This window comes from Dendrobates tinctorius, unplaced genomic scaffold (genome assembly GCF_039654945.1).
Source record: "Dendrobates tinctorius isolate UK_male_01 unplaced genomic scaffold, ASM3965494v1 ptg000011l, whole genome shotgun sequence".
NCBI classification, from domain to species: Eukaryota; Metazoa; Chordata; class Amphibia; order Anura; family Dendrobatidae; genus Dendrobates; species Dendrobates tinctorius.
The window spans coordinates 83,760,065-83,785,197 of record NW_027361679.1 but is presented as its reverse complement, the minus strand read 5'-3'; the positions used below and the strand labels follow the sequence as shown (position 1 = coordinate 83,785,197).

General features: G+C 47.9%; 2 protein-coding genes across 6 annotated transcripts in view; one reads left to right on the top strand and one right to left on the bottom strand.

The window, feature by feature from the left end:
- HDGFL2 (HDGF like 2) overlaps positions 1–3,157 on the bottom strand; it is an 86,512-nt gene extending 83,355 nt beyond the window's left edge. For both annotated transcript variants that reach the window (XM_073543993.1, XM_073544002.1), the window contains exons 1-2: positions 3,028–3,157; positions 2,848–2,924 (exon numbers count right to left, since the gene is read on the bottom strand). In XM_073543993.1, coding sequence (XP_073400094.1) covers positions 2,848–2,924; positions 3,028–3,099 — 149 coding nt within the window. In that variant the 5' untranslated portion in view covers positions 3,100–3,157. The remainder of the gene's footprint in view (positions 1–2,847; positions 2,925–3,027) is intronic.
- Positions 3,158–3,243: 86 nt separating this feature from the next.
- Positions 3,244–25,133, top strand: part of UBXN6 (UBX domain protein 6) — a 137,332-nt gene continuing 115,442 nt past the window's right edge. For 2 of the 4 annotated variants that reach the window (XM_073544042.1, XM_073544013.1), the window contains exon 1: positions 4,081–4,121. Coding sequence is in view for 1 of the 4 variants with exons in the window: in XM_073544032.1 (XP_073400133.1) it covers positions 3,300–3,382 (83 nt within the window). In the remaining 3 variants the exon portion in view is untranslated. Of the gene's footprint in view, positions 3,383–4,080; positions 4,122–25,133 lie in introns of those variants that run through there. The other 2 variants (XM_073544032.1, XM_073544023.1) reach the window with 2 other exon arrangements.

Genomic DNA, 25,133 nt, shown 5'->3' with positions numbered 1-25,133 from the left:
CAGCACACGCGGGTACGTGTATTCCTGTGGGGTCACACAGTACGAGCCGCCAGCACACGCGGGTACGTGTATTCCTGTGGGGTCACACAGTACGAGCCGCCAGCACACGCGGGAACGTGTATTCCTGTGGGGTCGCACAGTACGAGCCGCCAGCACACGCGGGAACGTGTATTCCTGTGGGGTCACACAGTACGAGCCGCCAGCACACGCAGGTAGGTGTATTCCTGTCGGGTCGCACAGTACGAGCCGCCAGCACACGCGGGTAGGTGTATTCCTGTCGGGTCGCACAGTACGAGCCGCCAGCACACGCGGGTACGTGTATTCCTGTGGGGTCGCACAGTACGAGCCGCCAGCACACGCGGGTACGTGTATTCCTGTGGGGTCGCACAGTACGAGCCGCCAGCACACGCGGGAACGTGTATTCCTGTGGGGTCGCACAGTACGAGCCGCCAGCACACGCGGGAACGTGTATTCCTGTGGGGTCGCACAGTACGAGCCGCCAGCACACGCGGGAACGTGTATTCCTGTGGGGTCGCACAGTACGAGCCGCCAGCACACGCGGGTACGTGTATTCCTGTGGGGTCGCACAGTACGAGCCGCCAGCACACGCGGGTACGTGTATTCCTGTGGGGTCGCACAGTACGAGCCGCCAGCACACGCGGGTACGTGTATTCCTGTGGGGTCGCACAGTACGAGCCGCCAGCACACGCGGGTACGTGTATTCCTGTGGGGTCGCACAGTACGAGCCGCCAGCACACGCGGGTACGTGTATTCCTGTGGGGTCACACAGTACGAGCCGCCAGCACACGCGGGTACGTGTATTCCTGTGGGGTCACACAGTACGAGCCGCCAGCACACGCGGGTACGTGTATTCCTGTGGGGTCACACAGTACGAGCCGCCAGCACACGCGGGTACGTGTATTCCTGTGGGGTCACACAGTACGAGCCGCCAGCACACGCGGGTACGTGTATTCCTGTCGGGTCGCACAGTACGAGCCGCCAGCACACGCGGGTACGTGTATTCCTGTGGGGTCACACAGTACGAGCCGCCAGCACACGCGGGTACGTGTATTCCTGTGGGGTCACACAGTACGAGCCGCCAGCACACGCGGGTACGTGTATTCCTGTGGGGTCACACAGTACGAGCCGCCAGCACACGCGGGTACATGTAATCCTGTCGGGTCACACAGTACGAGCCGCCAGCACACGCGGGTACATGTATTCCTGTGGGGTCACACAGTACGAGCCGCCAGCACACGCGGGTACATGTAATCCTGTCGGGTCACACAGTACGAGCCGCCAGCACACGCGGGTACATGTAATCCTGTCGGGTCACACAGTACGAGCCGCCAGCACACGCGGGTACGTGTATTCCTGTCGGGTCACACAGTACGAGCCGCCAGCACACGCGGGTACGTGTATTCCTGTGGGGTCACACAGTACGAGCCGCCAGCACACGCGGGTACGTGTATTCCTGTCGGGTCACACAGTACGAGCCGCCAGCACACGCGGGTACGTGTATTCCTGTCGGGTCGCACAGTACGAGCCGCCAGCACACGCGGGAACGTGTATTCCTGTCGGGTCGCACAGTACGAGCCGCCAGCACACGCGGGAACGTGTATTCCTGTCGGGTCGCACAGTACGAGCCGCCAGCACATGCGGGAACGTGTATTCCTGTGGGGTCACACAGTACGAGCCGCCAGCACACGCGGGAACGTGTATTCCTGTGGGGGTCGCACAGTACGAGCCGCCAGCACACGCGGGTACGTGTATTCCTGTCGGGTCACACAGTACGAGCCGCCAGCACACGCGGGTACGTGTATTCCTGTCGGGTCACACAGTACGAGCCGCCAGCACACGCGGGTACGTGTATTCCTGTGGGGTCACACAGTACGAGCCGCCAGCACACGCGGGTACGTGTATTCCTGTGGGGTCACACAGTACGAGCCGCCAGCACACGCGGGAACGTGTATTCCTGTGGGGTCACACAGTACGAGCCGCCAGCACACGCGGGAACGTGTATTCCTGTGGGGGTCGCACAGTACGAGCCGCCAGCACACGCGGGTACGTGTATTCCTGTGGGGGTCGCACAGTACGAGCCGCCAGCACACGCGGGTACGTGTATTCCTGTGGGGGTCGCACAGTACGAGCCGCCAGCACACGCGGGTACGTGTATTCCTGTGGGGTCACACAGTACGAGCCGCCAGCACACGCGGGAACGTGTATTCCTGTGGGGGTCGCACAGTACGAGCCGCCAGCACACGCGGGTACGTGTATTCCTGTGGGGTCACACAGTACGAGCCGCCAGCACACGCGGGTACGTGTATTCCTGTGGGGTCACACAGTACGAGCCGCCAGCACACGCGGGAACGTGTATTCCTGTGGGGGTCGCACAGTACGAGCCGCCAGCACACGCGGGTACGTGTATTCCTGTGGGGGTCGCACAGTACGAGCCGCCAGCACACGCGGGTACGTGTATTCCTGTGGGGGTCGCACAGTACGAGCCGCCAGCACACGCGGGTACGTGTATTCCTGTGGGGTCACACAGTACGAGCCGCCAGCACACGCGGGTACGTGTATTCCTGTGGGGTCACACAGTACGAGCCGCCAGCACACGCGGGTACGTGTATTCCTGTGGGGTCACACAGTACGAGCCGCCAGCACATGCGGGAACGTGTATTCCTGTGGGGGTCGCACAGTACGAGCCGCCAGCACCGCGGGTACGTGTATTCCTGTGGGGGTCGCACAGTACACTGGCAGAAAGTGGACATACTCTTTAAAGCATGAAAATCAGTTCCCAATCATTTCCACACGTGACTGTGACTAGTGAGGGGACAGGTCACTTACGTCTCGTGGGTGCCGTAGAAGAAGATGAGGTGCTTGTTGGGGGGAGGCTTCACGGCTCCATCTTTCACATCATCCACCTGAGTAAATGAAGCATGGTCAGTCAGCATGTAACAACAAGGCAGTGCGGGAGGCCGCGGCCCCGCTCCGGGCACCCCCCACCCTCCGCCATCGCGCTCTCACCCGGGCCGGCCAGTGCGGGTAACCCTTCATCTTGGCGAAGACGAGGTCTCCCGGCTGAAACGTATGCGGCATGATGGGCTGGTAGGTCGCGGTCTCCTCTCCAGCGGGTAGCCCTCGTCGCCGGAAATAACGCCTCTCCTTCTGTGATTGGTACCGCGGCTGCCATTCGCCCGGCCGAGGTGACTGACGGGGTCGCGCACGGCTGGATCACTTCCGGGTGGAGCTGTCACCTGCTCGGCTGGTGAGGAGATCTGCTCCGGTACCCGGCAGCCATGAAGAAGCTGTTCGAAGGCTTCAAAGCGGACATCAAATTCAAGAGCGCAGGTCCTGGGCGCAAACTAACGGAGGAGGCCAGGTACATGGCGGCAGTGGTGACCGTGCCACCTGCACATAGGGGGGCTGCTAACAGGGTGGCCTCACCATGGGGACGATGATCTACGTCACTGAAATCCTCTGCTCTCAAGAACAGAGGGACGTTTAACCTTCTAGTTTACTTCTCGTTGCCTTGGTTACCGGCCACCTTTGCAGTTTCTCAGAAGTGGGTGGTATGGTCAGCAATATGTGCAGCGCATGTAAGCGCTTTAGGTGGCTGGCATCTGTGCCCTGCGCTCCTTCAGGAGACCACTACTCCTCTGACCCCTGGCAGAAGTATTGCAGGGTGCCCAGGGCACACCTATGCCATGCTGCCAGTCCGAACCGTGAAACTTCAGGAGCTCTGTGACCCCTGAGAACGGGAAGCCGGAGGTCAGAGGAGTAGTGCTCTCCGGAAGATTTAACTTGAGAGAACCCTTTCATGGTGTGGTCCAGGTCCACTCCGGAGTTTCTTTGTTTTTTCCATTGCAGATCTGGAGTGGCGCCTGTTATGAGCTCATTTTCTGCTCCACCAGCTGGGAGTTCTTCCGTTCTCCCTCTGGTGGTGACAGGAGGTAGTGAGGTTGGTTTAATTGGTAATGGTCTGCCACCTGACGAGGAGGATAATGATTGGATCTCTGGAGTATCAGACTGGATATAAGACAGCCGACGCCCTATCCTGTTGCTGGTGATTCAGTCTGTTTCTCAGGTCTTGGATTTCAGCTCTGCTCCAGTCAAATCAAGTTAAGTTTGTTTTTTGCTAATGTTCACACTTGCTCTTGTTGGTCAACTCAGTTTTTGTGTGGTCAGCCAGCCCGGCTGGGGCTGTGCTGAATTTCCACTCTTATTTATCTGTATTTGCCAATTTGCCTTTTTGTCCTTTATTGGATTGGCCTCTTTTTGCTCTGTTTCAGAATATTTCAGAGTGCTGATATAGTGGGAGAAGTCTAGTGACTTCAGGGTTAATTTTGTTATCAGAAGTGTTGGACATTATTTCGGGTAGAGTTTTTTGGCAGATTGCAGACAGTATCTTTCCTTTCAAGTTAGTTTGGCCCCATCGTTTGCTCAGCCTATTTTTCTGCCTTTGTTTGTGTTTTCATCTTGCTTCACCGTCAATACATGTGGGGGGCTGTCTTTCCTTTGGGGTCTGCTCTGGGGCAGTTAGTTTTCCTCTTTAATTACTTTAGGCTTATTTAGCTCTCCAGTTGTGACGAGGTGTCCAGGACCTCCGTAGGCACGCTCCACGACTGCTGCTAGTTGTGTGTTAAGATCAGGGCTCTGCAGTCTGCATAGTTACCAACCTCTCTGGTTTTCTGAGACTTGGCGTGTGTTGCTTTTTTCCTCCTCGGTGACCCATTCATAACTGGCGCCGCTAATCGAAGTTCACTAACCCTAGTCTTATACTCACCAGCCACCGTCTTCAGCTCCACTCCGATCCTGCGGCGCCAGCTTGTGACCACAACTCCTAACTGACCTGAAGTCGGAGGGAACGGTCACAAGCTCTCAGTGTAAGTCTATGTGAGCATCGCCCTGGCCTCATGCACAAACATTGAGTTGTGACTTCTGGATCACCCAGCAAATATTGGAGGAATCCAGCAGGTCACAACCTACAGAAGACTGGAGAAACGCTGAAAACAGATGGAGCTGATGAGTGGAAGAACAGGGGCAGAGAATCAGCAGCACCACTAACGTGGTAACATGGAAATTAACCCTGGAGTGGTGCCATGTGGTCCTCATTCAATATATCAACCTAATAAACTTTTCTTTTCAAATGTGCCCCAATCTTTAGATATCAGTGCGGACCCCGATAACAGCATCTCCAGTTCACCTATGTCCTAAGGAGGGAGTTGGTAGGTGGGCACCTGATCTGTGCTGTGTGAAGATGGTGGGGGACTGCTTCATTCCTGCAGCTACATCCTTCATCAATGGGGACAGCGGAGGAGGCCGGTTTGGCGCTTGGTATTAGTCAGTCAGACCGACCCCCTTCACACACATCACCGGTCATGGACCACAGGATGCCCTCTCCAGCAGAAGGCCGTACCCAGAACCAGGGCTGACAGCAGAAGATCGGGACACATTTCAAAGCTTAAATTCATAAGCTGCATGTATTTATGTGAGGAGCATAACTATTTTCTTTTCAACCGATTTTATACCTAGGAGGACTTGTCCCCTCTCCCCCCAAAAAAAAAAATTGGTTAAATACCTCATAAAAATCCTTGTGGTGCCCTGATTCTGCTGCTCTTTTCTGCTTTGTTTTGTGTCGCTCCCTTGCAGAGATATTCACATTTGTTTCTTCTGGAGCGTAATATGTGAAATCTCCACTTGTGGATCAACTAAGCGTTCCTTCAGAGTTTTCTCTGAGGGGCGTGCTCTTTCACCCCTCCTTCCCATATGGTTCCAATCACGTCTCGTCAGCTGGTCTATCAGCCTCAGATGCTGCCAAGCTGTGATTAGCAAAATCTGGGTGGAGGGGTGAAAGTGAAGAAACGCCCAATTGTATCATAAGTAGAGACTTCACATACTGCACTCCAAAATCAATAACTGTGAATATCTCTGCAGTGGAGAGAGATATCACAGAATTAGGGGAGTTCAGAGATTTTCACAAGGTATTTAACTTTTTTTTTTTTTTTTTGCAATTGACAAGCCCTTTTTAAGGTATGGTTTAGGTAACTGTATGGCGGCCATTTTTTCTTTAAAGGAGTATATATGGGAGTCTGGGGTATTTAACTCCTGACGAACGCTCTTCTTTCAGTTCATAGGGAAGTTTACCCCCAAGGGTGGTTTGCATGTTAATGACCAGGCCAATTTTTACAATTCTGACCACTGTCCCTTTATGAGGTAATAACTCGAACGCTTCCATGGATCCCGGTGATTCTGACATTGTTTTCTCGTGCCATATTGTACTTCATGATAGTAGTAACATTTATTCGATATGACTTGCGTTTATTTAAAAAAAAAACAAAACGGAAATTTGCTGAAAATGTTAAAAACGTTGCAATTTTCAAACTTTAAATCACAGAGTTATGTGACACAAAATAGTTAATAACATTTCCCACATGTCTACTTTACATCAGCACAATTTAGCAACCAAATTTTTTTTTTTTTGTTAGGAAGTTATAAGGGTTAAAAGTTGATCAGCGATTTCTCCTTTTACCCACAAAATTTACAAAACCATTTTTTAGGGCCCACCTCACACTTGAAGTCACTTTGAGGGGTCTATATGATAGAAAATACCCAAAAATGGCACCATTCTAAAAACTGCACCCCTCAAGGTGCTCAAAACCACATTCAAGAAGATTATTAACCCTTCAGGTGCTTCACAGGAATTTTTGGAATGTGGAAAAATAAAATTCACCTTTTTCACAAAAAAAAATTACTTCTGATCCAAATTTTTTATTCTGACAAGGGAAACAGGAAAAAATGGACCCCAAAATGTGTTGTGCAATTTCTCCTGAGAATGCAGATACCCCTATATGAGGGAGAAAATCAATGTTTGGGGAGCACAGCAGAGCTCTGCAGGGAAAGAGCGCCGTTTGACTAGAATGCAAAATTTACTAGAACAATTGGTAGACGCCATGTCGGGTTTGCAGAGCCCCTGTTGTGCCTAAACAGTGAAAATCCTCCACAAGTGACACCATTTTGGAAACTAGACTGCTCAGGGAACTGATCTAGATGTATGGTGAGCATGTTGAACCCTCAGGTGATTCACAGAATTTTATAACATGGAGCCGTGAAAATAAAAAAAATACATTTTCCCCACAAATATGATTTTAGTCCCAAATGTTGCATTTTCATAAGGGTAACAAAATGCCGATACTCCATATTTGTGGGAATACTACTTTTGCAAAACTCAGAAGGGAGGAGACACCACATTGGAATTTTAAATTTTGCTGGAATGGTTTGTGGGTGCCATGACCCACTGGGAGAGCCCCTGAGGTGCCAGAACAACAGAAACCCCCTATATGTGAACTCATTTTACAAACTAAACCTCTCAATGAATTCATCTAGGGGTGCAGTGATCACATAGACACCACAGGTGTGTCACAGAGTTTTATACCATTGAGCAGTGAAGAAAAAATAACTTACATTTTTACCACCAAATTTTGGTTGACAGTGGAGCTAGAGTCAGCATTGTTGATGCTAAGTTTGCTAGAACTCATGGGCTGACTAAGGCCTCTTTCACACATCAGTTTTTTGCCTTCAGGCGCGATCCGGCTTTTTTTGGAAAAAACGGATCCGGCAAAATGCAATGCCGGATCCGTTTTTCCCCCATTGACTTGCATTAGCGCCGGATCGCGCCGGATGGCATTGCGTTTCATCCGTTTTTTGCCGGATCCGGCAACTTGTCTCATTCCGGCGTCTTGAAAAAACGTCTACTGTAACGTTTTTTGTCTCCGGCGAAAAAGCCGGAAGCGCCGGATCCGGCGCTTCCAGCTTTTTGCTACAATGAAAGTCTATGGGCGCCGGAATGCGCCGGATCCAGAAAAAGACGGATCCAGCAACCGGATCCGGTTTTTTTAAGTCTGCGCATGCTCAGATCCAATTGGCCAGCCGCCAGGAACAGAGACGGATCCAGCAAAAAAACGGATCCGTTTCTACAGTTCTCCAAAATTTATGCCGGATCCGTTTTTTCTAAAAAAAGCCGGATCCTGCCTGACGGCAAAAAACTGATGTGTGAAAGTAGCCTTAGGCTACTTTCACACATCAGGTTTTCGGCGTCAGGCGCGATCCGGCGTCGTGCCGGAACGCCGAATCCGGCAAATGTTTCGTAAAACCGGATGTGACGGATCCGGTTTTCTGCCGGATCCGTCTTTTTCTTGACAGACAAAACCGGATCCGTCTCATCCGGTTCATCCGTTTTTCTATCCGTTTTTCGACGGATTACGCCGGATCCGGTTTTTAAAATTGACCCTTGTGGCCTTGCGAACGGGATTGGCTACTGGAAAACTATATATAGCATGTTCCTACAGCCCTTCTTTGACAGGTTGTAGAAGAGAAAGTGCAGGTTGGAGAGAAGAGCAAGTTACTGGCGAAGATGGATGTTGTCATTGGAAATATTTTGAAGAATTTGGCGGATTTTACAGCGGAGGCAAATCGTTTGAGGGTGATTGTTCTGGAGAAGGAGAGAGCAAGACAGCAGCGCATCAGACATCGTAGACGACGTTTGTGGATCCACCCCATCACAGCCAAGAGAATGACGCGTGGGGTCTATTCTACACTATGCATGGACCTTCGACGAAACCCGGATAAATTTTTTGGATATGTTAGGATGAAAATGGAGAATTTTGATTACTTGGTGGAGCGCATTGCACACCTCATAAGAAAAGCGGACACCTATTGCCGCTTCTCTGTTTCACCCGCAGAGCGTCTGATGGTGACTTTAAGGTAAGCCACATTTATTGGATGTGCTCGCATCAGAGCACACTTTCACTGCAATCTTGTTGGTGGTAATTTGTATCTCCAAGTGTTATAGGTCAGTTTTGGTATGTAATGCTGTGATTTAAAACTAATTGATTGTTTTTTAATTCCCCACAGATTTCTTGCAACTGGAGAATCCCTTTCGTCACTGCATTTCCAGTACAGACTCGGGATTTCCACCATATCAGGAATAGTGAAGTACACATGCCGTGCACTGTGGGACTCCTTAGCTGAAGAGTTTTTACCAGAGCCCACAACAGAGAGGTGGATTGAAATTGCTGACAAGTTTCAACAGATATGTCAGTTTCCAAACTGCTTGGGCGCTGTGGACGGGAAACATATCCGCATTGTAAAGCCAGCTGGATCGGGATCGGAATATTTCAATTACAAGAAATATTTTTCAATTGTCCTCATGGCCATCGCTGACGCGGAATACAAATTTATTGCGGTTGATATTGGGGCCTATGGCCGCTCCAATGACTCTCAAGTTTTCAAACTGTCTGCCATGGGGCGTAAACTGTATGGAAACACCTTCCAGTTCCCACCACCTAGACCGCTGCCGCAAACATCTGGTCCACCTATGCCATTTGTCTGTGTAGGGGATGAAGCCTTCCAGCTGTCAGAACACCTTTTGAAACCGTACTCTAGCAGAGGATTGACAAGACCAAAACGCATTTTTAATTACCGCCTCACAAGAGCAAGAAGAATGGTTGAATGTACCTTTGGTATTCTGACAGCCAAATGGCGGGTCCTATTGACTGCGATCAACCTCAAGACAGAAACTGTGGACGAGGTGATCAAAGCGTGCGTGGTACTCCACAATTTTGTTATCTGCAAGGAACCCATTTCCATTGAGGACACCTCTGAAGAAACCACCTTGCAAGATTACCATGACATTACCACTAGAAGTTCTGTGACGGTTTCAGTAATGAGGGACAATTTTGCACTATACTTTATGTCACCTCAAGGCAGAGTACACTGGCAGGATGACAGAGTGTGAAAGATTTGTGCCCTTAACCAAACTTGTGTACCTTCTGTACCAACAGTATATACCTTTGCCAACCAAAGTTGGCTATCTTGTCATGGTCTTACTATTTTTAGCTTTAGGCCACAGGTGTGTACCTGGTTGTGTTTTATGCAAAGTATTTCACCTTTTAACAAAAGTTGTGTACATTGTTAGGAAATCACCAACAATAAACACAACTTTTTAGGTGAAATACTTTGCTTCAAACACAACCAGGAACACAACTGTGGCAAAAAGCTAAAATTTACCCACAGTTATATACCTAGTTTTGAATACCATTTCACCTTTTAAATACCCTGTATTTAACCTTTTTCGCCGCAGAAAGAAATGACAGACAACCAGTGTAAAATAATTTAACTTTTATTGAAAAATGTTTTTTTTAGTAAACTTTTTTAAAATTTTAATAAACTTGTTTAATAAAACTTTGAAACTATAAAACTGAAATCATAAAACTGGTCATTTTTATTTAAATACACACATTATAATTCTGTGTAGTGTGTGGTGGAAATACTGCTGTAGGGGCTGCGGGACACTTCGACACTGGGAGTGTGGAGAGAGGACTGGGATCGTGGTGGGGAAGGAACAGTTAGAGGTGAAGGTGTGGAAAAAACTACAGAATGGGTGGACATGTGGGAAGCAGAAGAGGTGGTGGGTGGTGGAGTGGAGGGTTGGGCAGGGACTGTAGGAGCAGATGATGTTGATGGCAAGTTGTATGGGGAAGGAGTTTGGTACGGGGCAGGTTGCTGGAAGTGGGGAGATGTCTGGTACGGGGCAGGTTGCTGGAAGTGGGGAGATGTCTGGTACGGGGCAGGTTGCTGGAAGTGGGGAGATGTCTGGTACTGGGGAGTTTGCAGGTACTGGGGAGTTTGCAGGTACTGGGGAGTTTGCAGGTGCTGGGGAGGTTGCTGGTGCTGGGGAGGTTGCTGGTGCTGGGGAGGTTGCTGGTGCTGGGGAGGTTGCTGGTGCTGGGGAGGTGGATGGTATGTAATAGGAGGGGGAGGATGGAAAGTGGCTGGAGGTGGATGGTATGTAATAGGAGGGGGAGGATGGAAAGTGGCTGGAGGGGGTGTAGATGTAATAGGAGGGGGAGGATGGAAAGTGGCTGGAGGGGGTGTAGATGTAATAGGAGGGGGAGGATGGAAAGTGGCTGGAGGGGGTGCAGGTGGAAGAACTACTGTGGTGGGAGGAGGAGGAGGTTGGGAGGTAACTTGCTGGAGAGCAGCGTGGCATGAATGCATTACATGCATCTGCTGGGCAGGAGAGAGCGTTTCCATGCGCTCCACAACAGACCTGAAAAAGGTGTGGTTTGGCGAAGATCTTGCTTCTGAATGCATGGTTTGCAGAAGTGTCTTCACCTCCAGAATGCTGGAGTTGATCTGCTGAAAGCCTGCGGAGATTTGCTCTGACAAGACTTTTAGACAGTTCTGGAAAGATGCATTCAGATGCAAGAACTCTGGCGCATAAGTCTTTTCCTGACCCCTCTGCCGCTGCCGCCCAGTACCCGCAGGTGTACTAGAGGTGGCAGGGGCAGAAGGGTGGGGTAAAGGGAAAGCGATCTCCTCACCAGCAGCTTCATGTAATGTAGGCGGCCACGATGCTCCTGTGCTGGTGGATGGGACAGATGGGTCGAATGTGTGGGAAGGCTGGGAAGGTGCAGATGTACCGGGGCGGTCGAAGTGTCCCTCGGTGCCGGTCTCCTCAGGGATCGCCTCAGAAGGGTCCAATCGTGCCGGCTCCCGAGTGCTGCTCACCGTGCTGTGGAATAACGAGAAAAAAAAACAATTAAAATACTGACATGGTATGGCCCTGGCTGAAAAAAAAATTTACATATAACATTTTTTTTCACATGTGGTGTGTAATATTTACCTTCTGGTGACCATTGTTTCCCGGAGGAACGACAGGGCTTCTGCGTACTTGTACTTGCTCCTGCGTCCTCCAGATCCACTCGGGGCCCGCATCTCTTTATTGAACTCCTTCTTGAAACGATCTCTCACAGACCGCCACCGATTCACAATTCTGTTCCCTGAAACGAGAAAGGAGTGGTTAGTATACAACATCAGTGTTTCCCAAACTCCAGTCCTCATGGTCCCCAGGGGTCATGTTTTCAGGATTTCTATAGTAAATAGAAATCCTGAACACATGATCCGTGGGGACCACGAGGACTGGAGTTCGGGAAACACTGGTTTACATCAAGCAACCGGTACTGTATATACTTACGCTCTTTAATCTGGGCCCGAGCTTCGAGGTCCTCCCAGCGGCCAACAAGGAGCGAACAGATTTCCTCCCAGAGTCGTCGGGTAACGATCAGGTCAGCGTGGCGGCGGTCAGCCATATTCCAGAGCGGCTCCCTTTCTCTGACGAGATCGATGAGGCGGTCCACATCAATCCCTCCATCCTCACCGTCAGAGTCGGGAGCACGCTGTGAAGGCTGTTAAAGAAAAAGACAAAAATAACATAATTAGCCTCCACAAAAGAAATGAAATAAAAAGTGCAAAAAAACAAAGCAAAAATATTTATACTTACACGCTGGTGACCGCCGCGTTGCTGTCGCCGACGACCCTGGGAGGCACTGCGAGGACCTCTTGGCCAAGCACCAGATTGGGAAGACTAGAGAAGAAAACAAAAAATGTTATGTGTTTGGATGTAGGCATTTGTTTGCTGTGTGTGGTCTGCAGAACATTGTTTTCTATGTGTTGTGTGTAGTGTGATGTTGTGTTTCTGCGTTTGATGCAAAAAACTTACCAATTGTGAGCCCACTCCAGGTGTCTGTCCACCCCTTCCTTCTTCTTCTGGGAGCTCCTCTTCATCTTGTGATTCCTGTTTTGAAATAAAAGGCAATGAATAGACATATATTACAGAGATGATGGATTTTGGAAATAAAAACTTACCGTCAAACGCTGACGATGCGAGGGAGGGCTCCCAGAAGATGATGTGCTGTCTTCCTGGTGGCCACACTCCATGCCTGTGGGTGGTGTTCCAGCTGCTGCCATTGCTGCTGCTGCTGCATCTATTGGGCGGCTGTTGAATAAAGAGAAACAAAGGGCCAATGAATATCTTGATATTCAATAGCCCTAGTTTGGAGGAATGGGTTATTTGATAATTACCGTCTCTCATCTGCTGCTGGCCTCCCCTCCTCAGCATGTTCTATTTGCTGCTCCATTTGGGGTGGTGGTGGTGCGGATGGTGCTGCAGTGGTCTCCTGCCTTCTCCTGCGCCTGGTTGCTGTCTTGGGTGGCATGTTGGGTGTGGCTGTGGGTCCCACTGTCTTGCTTTTATATATGTCTTGTGGGCAGAGCTACTGAGCATGCTCAGACCAAAAAACCGGATCCGGCGCATTGCGGCGCTCATAGGCTTTCATTGTGTGAAAAAGCCGGACGCGCCGGGTCCGGCTTTTTCGCCGGAGACAAAAAAGTTACAGTCACCGTTTTTTCCAGACGCCGGATCGCGACACATTGCCGGATCCGGCGAAAACCGGATGAAACGCATGGCCATCCGGCACGATCCGGCGCAAATGCAAGTCAATGGGGGGGAAACCGGATCCGGCATTGCAGGCGAAAACCTGATGTGTGAAAGAGGCCTTACTGTGCTTTAGCTAAGCCCATTCCCATCTTTGCCATAGACTCAGCGCCACTTACACAGAAAGTGCTCACTCAGATTGTACATAATGTAAGACTGAGGGTGGGGTCGGTTCATTGTGAGATAATTCCTTGCTATATCTTGGACGGTCTTCCCACCTCAATTGTATTGGTTCTTCCCTGGTTTGTGACACATAATCCGTTGGTGGATTGGCAAGCCAGGGAGATCATTGAGTGCGGAGATTACTGCCATGAGAACTGTTTAAATATTTCCCTTTCTGCAGTCTCTACAGAAACCTTACCTGCATTCTTGTCTGGGTTGGAGGAGGTTTTTTTCTTTTTTTTTGAGAGGGGGGGTGTCAGGATTTGCCTCCTCATCGTGAATATGACTGTCTTATTAATCTGAACCCCGGAGCTAAACTTCCAAAGTCAAAACTGTATAGTCTTTCTGTCCCTGAGAGACAAGCCATGAATGATTTAATTGCAGAAAGTCTGGAGAAGGGACATATCAGACCCTCATCTTCGCCCATGGCAGCAGTGTTCTTCGTGAAGAAAAAAGATGGCGGTCTATGTCCCTGTTTAGCTTTCCGGGCCTTAAATCAAATTACCGTCCTAGATCCATACCCTCTCCCTCTGGCTTCAGATCTATTCAGCCTGGTGGTGGGAGCTAAGGGGTTCTCCAAGTTGGATTTAAGGGGGGGCCTATGACCTGGTTAGAATCAGAGAAGAGGATGAATGGAAAACAACGTTCAATACCCCTGAGGGTCATTTTGAAAGTCTAGTCATGCCTTTCGGTCTGACCAATGCACCTGCGGAATTCCAGCATTTCATTAAAGGGAATCTGTCACTCCATTTTTGGACTATCAGCTGCTGGCACCGCCATCAGCGGCTTATCTGCAGCATTCTGTAATGCTATTGTATATAAGCCTCTGATGTAACCTGAAAGAAGAAAAACTAGTTAGATTATACTCACCCCAAGTCCGGTTCGGGTCCAGTATGTTCGGAACGGCGGAACGCACTAAATAAAAATAATAAAGTGCGTTCGCTGCTCGGGGTCCACCGTGCAGTACATGATATGACTGCTGCTAAGTGGTGGCAGGCAAGCATTATGGCGGAAATGCGCACGTGGGTTAAACGTCACCCAGGTGCGCAGAGCAATCTCTTTTAGCCCCTTAATGACCAGGGGTATTTTTGGTTTTACACTTTCATTTTTCCCTCCCCTTCTTTCCAGAGCCATAACTTTTTTATTTTTCCGTTTATATGGCCATGTGAGGGCTTATTTTTTGCGGGACGAGTTGTACTTTTAAATGACACCATTGGTTTTACCATATCATGTACTCAAAAACGGGAAAAAAATTCCAAGTGCGGTGAAATTGCAAAAAAAAGTGCAATCCCACACTTGTTTTTTGCTTGGCTTTTTTGTTAGGTTCACTAGATGCTAAATCTCACCTGCCATTATGATTCTCCAGGTCATTACGAGTTCATAGACACCAAACATGTCCTCTTTTATCTAAGTGGTGAAAAAAAATTCCAAAGTTTGCTAAAAAAAAAAAAAAAAAAATTGCGCAATTTTCCGAGACCCGTAGCGTCTCCATTTTTCATGATCTGGGGTCGCGTGAGGGCTTATTTTTTCCGTGCCGGACTGACGTTTTTAATGATACCACTTTTGTGCAGATACGTTCTTTTGATCGCCCGTTATTGCATTTTAATGCAATGTCTTGGTGACCAAAAAAACGTAATTCTGGCGTTTTTAACTTTTTTCTTGCTACGCCGTTTAGCGATCGGGTTAATGCTTTTTTTTATTGATCGGGCGATTCTGAACGCGGCGATACCTAATGTGTATGTGGGATTTTTGTTTTACTGTTTTATTTTGATTGGGGCGAAAGGGGGGTGATTTGAACTTTTAGGTTTTTTTAATTTTTTTTTAGTTTTAAACATTTTTTTTTTTTTTACTTTTAGCATGCTTCAATAGCCTCCATAGGAGGCTAGAAGCTTGCGCAACCCGATCGGCTCTGCTACATATGGGCGATGAGCAGATCTACTGCTGTGTTTTCAGCGCCGACCACCGGGTGGCGCTGAAAGCCATATGCCTGGAACAACCATAGAGGTCTCAGAGACCTCTGGTTGTCCAGGCAACATGACGCCGACCCCCGATCACGTGACGGGGGTCGGCGGTGACGTCATTTCCGGCCCGGCGGCCGGAAATGCTATTTAAATGCACGCTGTCAGCTTTGACAGCGGCATTTAACTAGTTAATAGGCGCGAGCGGACGGCGATTCCGCTCGCGCCTATTGCGGGTACATGTCAGCTGTTCATAACAGCTGACATGTCCCGGCTTTGATGCGGGCTCAGCGCCGGAGCCCTCATCAAAGCAGGGGAAATGTCTGATGACGGACTGTGTCCGTCATTGGACATTAAGGGGTTAAGTCACAGAGGTACCAACAAAGACAAATACAATAAGGCTGAGCCTGTTGGAGTCATAGTACTCAGAATAAATGCACACACGGTATCTTGTCCCAGGAGCAGAACCAAAGACAGCGAAACTTCATCCGTCTAGACCTACTGTGCGTGCGACGTCACTACTGCGGACGCCAAGGAGGGCTGCAACTGCAGCGCGGCGTAGGACACTGCCGCTAGACGAAAAAGCTAGTACGCAAGCGCAATGTTGGACGCTAGCAACTGTGGATGATGTAGTGCTGGCGCTGACTCTAAGCGTAGTCCCTGCCCACATACGTAAAATCAGAGGAAAGGGGTTTCAAATGAGTCATTCACCAGAATCATACATCCATCATCATTCACACAGAAGCAACTAGAGACTATACTAGCGCATGGCGGAACGGCCATGCGTGCTTTTTATAGCAGCCGCAACATTCCGGAAGCTTCCAGATCTCCGAGATAGACCAATGAGATCTGGAGCAGGACCTGAGCACATGACTCCCAATCTCCAATGGGAAATCATCTCATGAGCATGCTCCGTAGGAGGACAGAGGGACTTAGCCCCTGGAGAGATTTGCTTCAAGGCAATCTCCTCTGCGGTAGATAAACAGCAAGAGACCGCAGAATGTAAGGGTCTGGATTCCTGCAGAGCAGACGCAGAAACCTGACGCCTATCACGATGGGTGGTCGCGGTCCGGGTCCTGCGTCTCCCATCTTGTAGCGATGATGTCCTCTTCTCTGCTTCCTGTCGCGGCTCCGGCGCAAGTGTACTTTATCTGCCCTGTTGAGGGCAGAGTAAAGTACTGCAGTTCACAGGCGCCTGGCCTCCCTGACCTGGTCCGGCGCCTGCTCACTGCAGTACTCTGCTCTGCCCTCAACAGGGCAGATAAAGTACACCTGCGCCGGAGCCGCGACAGGAAGCAAAGAAGAGGACATCGCTACAAGATGGGAGGCACCGGACCAGACTGCGCACCCATCGGACCAAAACCGGACCGCCCCTGGGTGAGTATGATATAACTCGTTTTTCTTTTCTTTCAGTTTACATCAGTGGCATATCTATAGCATTACAAAATGCTGCAGATAAGCCCCTGATGGCGGTGCCGGCAGCTGATAGTTCAAAAATGGGGTGACAGATTCCCTTTAATGATATTTTCCATCATTGGTTAGGCAGGTTTGATATTTTGGTTTACTCACCGGATTTTGAGACACATCGGGGGCATGTTAAACAGGTGCTGCAAATATGTATGCGCACCCATGTAAAGTATAGGAAAAAAAGCATGCATTTTTTTGCGCAAAAAAACGCAAGTGTGAAACCAGCCTTAGGCTAGTTTCACACTAGCGTTTATTCGACATGGCGCCGCTAAGCCCCGCCCCCTGCTGGCTCCCTCCCCGCCCCATCCGGTCATCGCCGCCTACTATCGCACATGGACGCTTGCGATCTGCGCACCCTATCTTTAGCATAGGGTGCGCAGATCGTGTGCTGGCCGTGCGCTAGTAGGATTTTGGCGTGCGCTGCGCACTTTTGAAGGTGCGCCGTGCGCACCGAAATGCAACATGCTGCGTTCAGCGCACACCGGCTCACCTTCAAAAGTGCGCAGCGCACGCCAAAATCCTACTAGCGCACAATCTGCGCACCCTATGCTAAAGATAGGGTGCGCAGATCGCAAGCGTCCATGTGCGATAGTAGGCGGCGATGACCGGATGGGGAGGGCAGGGCTTAGCGGCGCCGTGCGCTGCAGGAAATAAACGCTAGTGCGAAACTAGCCTTACACTGATGTAAAATGTTACCTGGGTTGAAGAAATCCATCTTGTGGTTCTTGTTTAATCTGTGTTTGCAGTTGTTTTGAGTTAGACATGCTCGCGCTCTGAGGCTGGACTGTGGGAAGGGGGTCTTTTTAAGGTTTGTTTTAAGAATTTGTTCATTTTGTTATTAGTTTTGAGTGTGCTGCTGACATTTGAGTGTGTATCAAGGTTGTATAAGGCTTTTTTTTAAAGTTCTTGAATGAATCTGATATTTCTTGTGTGTTGTTGACATGGACGATTTTATCTACAAGTATATGGTGTATGAGGGACATTCAGAGCACTTTTTTAGCATAGAGGAAGTCAACTTACTACCTTTATTGTCATGCGTGTAAAACTTTTATTTGCATCTTTGATATAGTTTAGCAGGTTCCATGTTTAAAATATCTTTAAAGGGGTGGTCCTACATCCAAAATGTGTTTTTCTAAATATCCTTACACCCTAACCACTTTTGTAATGTGCTTTATTACAGAATACCCTCCACTTCCCCCTATCGAACTACGGTAATCCCTAAATGTGTTTTGTTCTTTTGTCTTTATTGTACTTCCTGTGATGTTTAGTTTGAGAGGAGTCTTGCAGGAGACCGGGGCTTCACTCACTCCCTGCAGCCTCCAGTCGCCCCTCCTGGAGCAGTATGTCATCATGGAACAGCGTTGCAGTTACTCACTATTTTTTTTGCATTGCCGACAAGGTCTTCTTTCAGTTAGAAGATGCAGCGGCATTGGAGATGGAAGCAGAGTGTCGGTGCTGCACTCGCCTCTCCCTCAGCGTCCATCACCCAGATTCCAGGATGTCTTCAGAGGGGGCAGTGATGCAAGAAACTAGTGAGTAAGTTCAGTTCTTCCCCTGTTATGTCACTTTCCAAGAGAGGCAATGAACACTGCGAGGAGTGAGTGCAGCCCCAGCCTCCTGTGACTTCATGTTTGAGACTCCTCAAATGAAGCATCACGTGAAATACAGTAAAAACACACATTTAGGAAAACTGTAGGTCATTGAGTAATACAGCAAATTACAAAAGTACTTAGGATGTAAGGATAGATATTTATAAAATACATTTTAGGTGCCGGGCCACCCCTTTTACGTTTGTTTCGTAGACCTTCCTGTGCAGTTTTTCTATTGTAGCAATTAGGTGGAGGATTGAGGAGATCTCTATATTTCTATTTTTTTCTAAGGACAATGCTTTGGGCAATTAATTCCCCGATGAGCACTGTTTCATGTGCTTCCTGGACTACCAGGAAAGATGGATTAGATGATGTGTACCTTAAATATTTTTGACATTGTCAATGAGGGTCTCATGAAACCTCCATGTTGGGGGGTTTTGGTAGAGATGTGGTTTGAAAAATATCAGGGCATGGACTGAAAGAGCAATCGACCCAATTGAGGTTGATTGAATTAAGAGAAGACTAGAATTTTGTATAAGAGGAGTGCGCGTGAGAATAAAGTTATAATCCTTAAGTGAAGCGTTATGGAGTAAAGTGTAATGTGCTTAAGGAGCTAAGTTTTCTCCCAAGTGCTTTATGAGACAGGACGGAGTGATCTGTACAGGTGTCATGGAGAGGATTTGAAAAGGAGATGATGTCACATCCAACTATAAGGATCCCGTCTGTGAATTCTATAGTTCCTAATGTCTTAGATATCCATGTGGATTATCCTTGAGTAGAGGCCTACGGTAAGTTGTATAATGTGACTAAGGGTTTGTTTACATGAGCAAATAATCATATAAAGGATGTGATTGTAACTCGTGACCAGCAAACAATGTCAGACAAGTAGGACGATACTCGTAAATTAAATGGTAGAGTAGGGATCGGTACATCGAACATCATGCACCGTGTTCACGCAGACAGATAATCTGAAGGTGTTTTTAACTTTCAAATCCCATAAATGATACTATTTATTTCAAATACCTGAATTCATAAAGTTGGATCCGTTTTTTTTTTATGGATCCGCCAAAATTTTGGCATCCGCTGACATGACAGGACGGACAATGAAACGTTTTTTAGGCTGGCCGGATCCGCATTTGTCACTGAGCATGCCCGGAAGCATTGCCTTTGCCGGAAATTTAACCCTAAATCCCGTTCTGGCGGCTGGTAAAAAATCTCTCTCCCCCTCTCCCCCTCTCCCCCTCTCCCCCTCTCCCCCTCTCCCCCTCTCCCTCTCTCCCTCTCTCCCTCTCTCCCTCTCTCCCTCTCTCCCTCTCTCCCTCTCTCCCTCTCTCCCTCTCTCCCTCTCTCCCTCTCTCCCTCTCTCCCTCTCTCCCTCTCTCCCTCTCTCCCTCTCTCCCTCTCTCCCTCTCTCCCTCTCTCCCTCTCTCCCTCTCTCCCTCTCTCCCTCTCTCCCTCTCTCCCTCTCTCCCTCTCCCCCTCTCCCCCTCTCCCCCTCTCCCCCTCTCCCCCTCTCTCCCTCTCCCCCTCTCCCCAACACGGGTTCCTTTAAATTTCTGCCTTCCCCGAATCCGTCAAAGCAACGGTCCGGTAGCACACGTTGCTTTCAAAACGGTTGCGGATCCGTGTCCCGCCATTTTCGCGGATTGCAGCTGATGTAAAAGACGTGTATGTGAAACAGGCCTTGGTGGGAGCACTTTTTTGGTACTACTGTTCATGGGGAGCACTCTGTTGGTACTACTGTTCATGGGCAGCACTCTATTGGTACTACTGTTCATGGAGAGCACTCTGCCAGCACTTCTGTTTAGTGGGAGCACTCTATTATTGGTACTACTGTTCATGGAGAGCACTCTGCCAGCACTTCTGTTTAGTGGGAGCACTCTGTTGGTACTACTGTTCATGGAGAGCACTCTGCCAGCACTTCTGTTTAGTGGGAGCACTCTGTTGGTACTACTGTTCATGGAGAGCACTCTGCCAGCACTTATGTTTAGTGGATGCCCTCTGTTGGTACTACTGTTCATGGGGAGCACTCTGCCAGCACTTCTGTTTAGTGGGAGCACTCTGCTGGTACTACTGTTCATGGGAAGCACTCTTCCAGCACTTCTGTTTAGTGGGAGCACTCTGCTGGTACTACTGTTCATGGGGAGCACTCTGCCAGCACTATTGTTTAGTGGAAGCACGTTACTGGTACTTCCACTCAAAATAAGTCTCGAAGCTCTTGTTGCCTATGGTCCCCTGCTCTAGCAAGTGTCAGATTTTGAGCCTTGAAGCCAAAAGCTCCATCTTACTTTCTGATAGGTTTAGATCAGCCTGGTTTAGTTTATGAGGCTCCCCAGAGTCATGGCCTAGGAAATCAGGATCTTCTCAATCAACTACTTCTTCAACCATATCAGCGTTTGAATCTTCTTCTGGATCCAGATGTTGGTGGCTTTGGAACTGGTAGCTCTGAGCAATGTGAGACTGGCCTAATTGCTAAGGGAATATTTGGATATTTCACTGAATTTCTTGTTTTACTTGTTCCAGGAATCTCTGTCATACAGAAATAGCAATCTGTAGATTGGTCTCTTGGCTCCTTCCATACAATTAGAATAGCAAATGCCATGTGCCATGGTTTACCATTAGGCCAGCTTGTGAGAAGTGTAACACAAGATGAGCAACAAATATGGGGGTGCATATGTTTTGATTTCCAATTTTGCACTGAAAATCCAGGAAATAACTTTTCTTCATCAGCGGGGTTATGACTCTTTTTATAATTATAACGTGGAATTTCTTCGTCCTTGCCTTGTCTGGCCATATATAAAAGGGGCTCTGGACTGTTTTTTGGCCTTGTTATTCAGGGCATTTGTTGCTTCCACACCCTTGGCTTCTTGAAGTATCACGATAGCTATGGGGATATGGTGTGGTACTCCAGGCAGAACACGATTAGTGGCCTTTAAACCCTCAAGACTCACAGGACAGTAAACTGGTTTGGACCTTGGACGTGCTTTCGTAGGCCGGTTTCATATGTCCTGATATTTCTGGTACCGGAAAAAACGGTACCGAAGATGTCCATGTGTCAATTTGTCACATTCCTGTAGCATCCGTGTGTACCACCCGTGTGTGATCTGTGTGTTGTCCTTATGCTGTCCGTGTCCGCGTATTGAAACAATTTGTTTCAATATTAACCCTATGACTTTTAAAACGCACAAGGATGGTACACAGACGTCATCCGTGTGTGGTACTTGTATACACAGACCCATTGACTTGTATGGGTCCGTGTGATCCGTGCTGTTGCACAAAAACGGACATGTCGGCGTGTTTTGCACACGGTCCGTGAAAACAAGCTGACATCTGCATAGACCCATTCATTTCATAGAATCATAGAATCGTAGAGTTGGAAGGGACCTCCTGGGCCATCTGGTCCAACCCCCTGCTCAAAGCAGGATTCGCTAAATCATCCCAGTCAGATGTCTGTCCAGCCTCTGTTTGAAGACTTCCATTGAAGGAGAACTCACCACTTCTCGTGGCAGCCTGTCCCACTCATTGATCACTCTAACTGTCAAAAAGTTTTTTCTAATATCTAATCTGTGTCTCCTCCCATTCAGTTTCATCCCATTGCTTCTAGTCTTTCCTTGTGCAAATGAGAATAAAGTTGATACTTCTACAATGTGACAGCCCTTTAGATATTTGTAGACAGCTATTAAGTCTCCTCTCAGTCTTCTCTTTTGCAAACTAAACATTCCCAAATCCTGCAACCTTTCCTCATAAGACAGGGTTTGCAGACCGGTCACCATTCTGGTCGCTCTTTTCTGAACTTGCTCCAGTTTGTTGATGTCTTTTTTAAAATGTGGTGCCCAAAACTGGACACAATATTCCAGATGAGGTCTGACCAAAGAGGAGTAGAGGGAAATAATGACTTCACGTGATCTAGACTGTATGCTTCTGTTAATACATCCTAGAATTGCATTTGCCTTTTTTGCTGCTGCATCACACTGTTGACTCATATTCAGTCTGTGATCTATTAGTATACCCAAGTCTTTTTCACATGTGCTGTCACTTAGCCCTATTCCTCCCATTCTATATATGCTTTTTCCATTTTTATTGCCCAGATGTAGTACTTTGCATTTCTCCCTGTTAAAAACCATTCTGTTTGTTGCTGCCCACTTCTCCAGTTTATTTAAATCTTTTTGAATCCTCTCTCTCTCTTCTCTAGTATTAGCTATCCCTCCTAGCTTTGTGTCATCAGCAAATTTAATCAGTTTACCCTCAATGCCTTCATCTAAATCGTTGATAAAGATGTTGAACAATACAGGGCCCAGGACAGAGCCCTGTGGTACCCCACTTGAGACATTCTTCCAACTGGATGTGCAGCCATTTACGACCACTCTTTGGGTCCGATCACTAAGCCAGTTATGAATCCACCTAACAGTTGCCTTGTCCATACCATACTTAATCATTTTTTCAAAAAGGATTGTATGAGAGACTTTGTCAAATGCTTTGCTGAAGTCAAGATATACTATATCTACAGCATTTCCTTGATCCACCCAATCAGTGATTCCGTCATAGAAGGAAATTAAGTTAGTCTGACATGACTTATTAGTTACAAACCCATGCTGACTCTGTTTAATCACTTCATTCTTATCCAGGTATTGACATACATGTTGTTTAATAATTTGTTCAAAGATCTTTCCTGGTATAGAATGAGTCTACGTGTGTCAGTGTCTCTGGTACGTGAGAAAACTGTCACTACATGTACTGGAGCTACTGACGTGTGAAACCGGCAGTATCCTGAGTCCTGTCATCTTTGCGAGAGCCAGGTATAATATTTTTCTACTACCACTGTAGCATCCTGTTGGATATCATGAATGGTGGCTGGCTGGGAAGCTAACTTGGCCTGACCCCTCTGGGTGAGTTTTCTCACATAGGCTTACTCAAATGTAGTGAAGTATCATCTACGGGTGGGGCTCCTATTGTCCCTGCCACAGTGGGGTAGAAGGTGTTCCTTGCCCCTGCTAACACCAGGTTCTCTAAATCCTGCCAACAAAATAAGAAAGCCTTTTTACATTTTCTCTGTCTGTAACAAATGGCATGGGAAACATTTCAGGGTCTGGCATTCTACTTAGCATGGTGGCCATTTTACTAGGATTCCAGGGACGCCACACACCCTCCTTGGCTCTACAGTATTGGGTCCTCTAGACTGGGGTGTGAGGTGAGCTGCCCACCCTGACTGAGTAATTGTCCTCGTGAGTCTTGAATGGCATCTTAAGACTGACGTATAATTGCTGCATCCATTTGGTTGTGTCAGGGGAGGAGCTGGAGGGCATCTCTACCATACTCTGCCCTTTAACCCCTTAATGACCGGAGCTTTTTCCGGTTTTGCGTTTTTGTTTTTTGCTTCCCTTCTTCTCAGAGCCATAACATTTTTATTTTTCCGTCAATATGGCTGTGTCAGGGCTTATTTTTTGCGGGTCGCGATGTACTTTTGAAAGACATCATTGGTTTTAGCACGTCGTGTACTCGAAAACGGGGGAAAAAATTCCAAGTGCAGTGAAATTGCAAAAAGATTGCAGTCCCACACGTTTTTGTTTGGCTTTTTTGCTAGGTTCACTAAATGGTAAAACTGACCTGCCATTATGATTTTCCAGGTCAGTGCGAGTTCATAAACACCAAACATGTCTAGGCTTTATTTTATCTAAGTGGTGAAAAAAAATTCCAATGTATGCTAAAAAAAAAAACCCCAATTTTCCAATATCCGTAGCGCCTCCATTTTTCGTTATCTCTGGTTGGGTGAGAGCTTATTTTTTGCACGCGTAGCTGACGTTTTTAAAAAGTAATGTATATGTGTAAGCGGGCACCATCCACACAATAGATTAAAGTGGGATCACCTACTGCATGTCAAAATAAAAACTTTATATATTTTTCTATTTAAATGATCTTGATGATCCCTTCATTTCTGCATGTACTTGCCTCTTTTTTGTCACATGAGCTGACATTTTTAATGATACTATTTTGCTGCAGATACAATCTTTTGATCCCCCATTATTGTATTTTAATGCAATGTCGCGGCGACCAAAAAAAACGTAATTCTGGCATTTTGATTTTCTTTCTTTCTACACCTTTTAGCGATCTGGTTAATCCGTTTTTTTATTGATAGATCAAGTGATTCTGAACCCAGCAATATCTAATGTGTATGTGTGGTTTTTTTTTTTTTTTTTTTAATTGTTTTATTTTGAATGGGGCGAAAGAGGGGTGATTTAAACTTTTATCTTTTTTATTTTTTTCATATTTTTTAAAACATTTTTTTTTATTTTGACATGCTTCAATAGCCTCCATGGGAGGCTGGAAGCATCAACAACTCGATCGCCTCTGCTACATATAGGCGATGAGCAGATTGCCTGTATGTAGCAGAATTACAGCACTGCTATGAGCGCCAACCACCGGGTGGCGCTCACAGCAATCCGGCATCAACAACCATAGATGTCTCTGAGACCTCTGATTGTTATGCCAACACATCACTGACCCCCGATCACGTGACGGAGGTCGGCGATGCGTGTATTTCCAGCTCGGTGGGCTGAAGCGCTTGTTAAATGCCACTGTCAGCGTTTGACAACGGAATTTATCTAGTTAATACGTGCTGGTGGA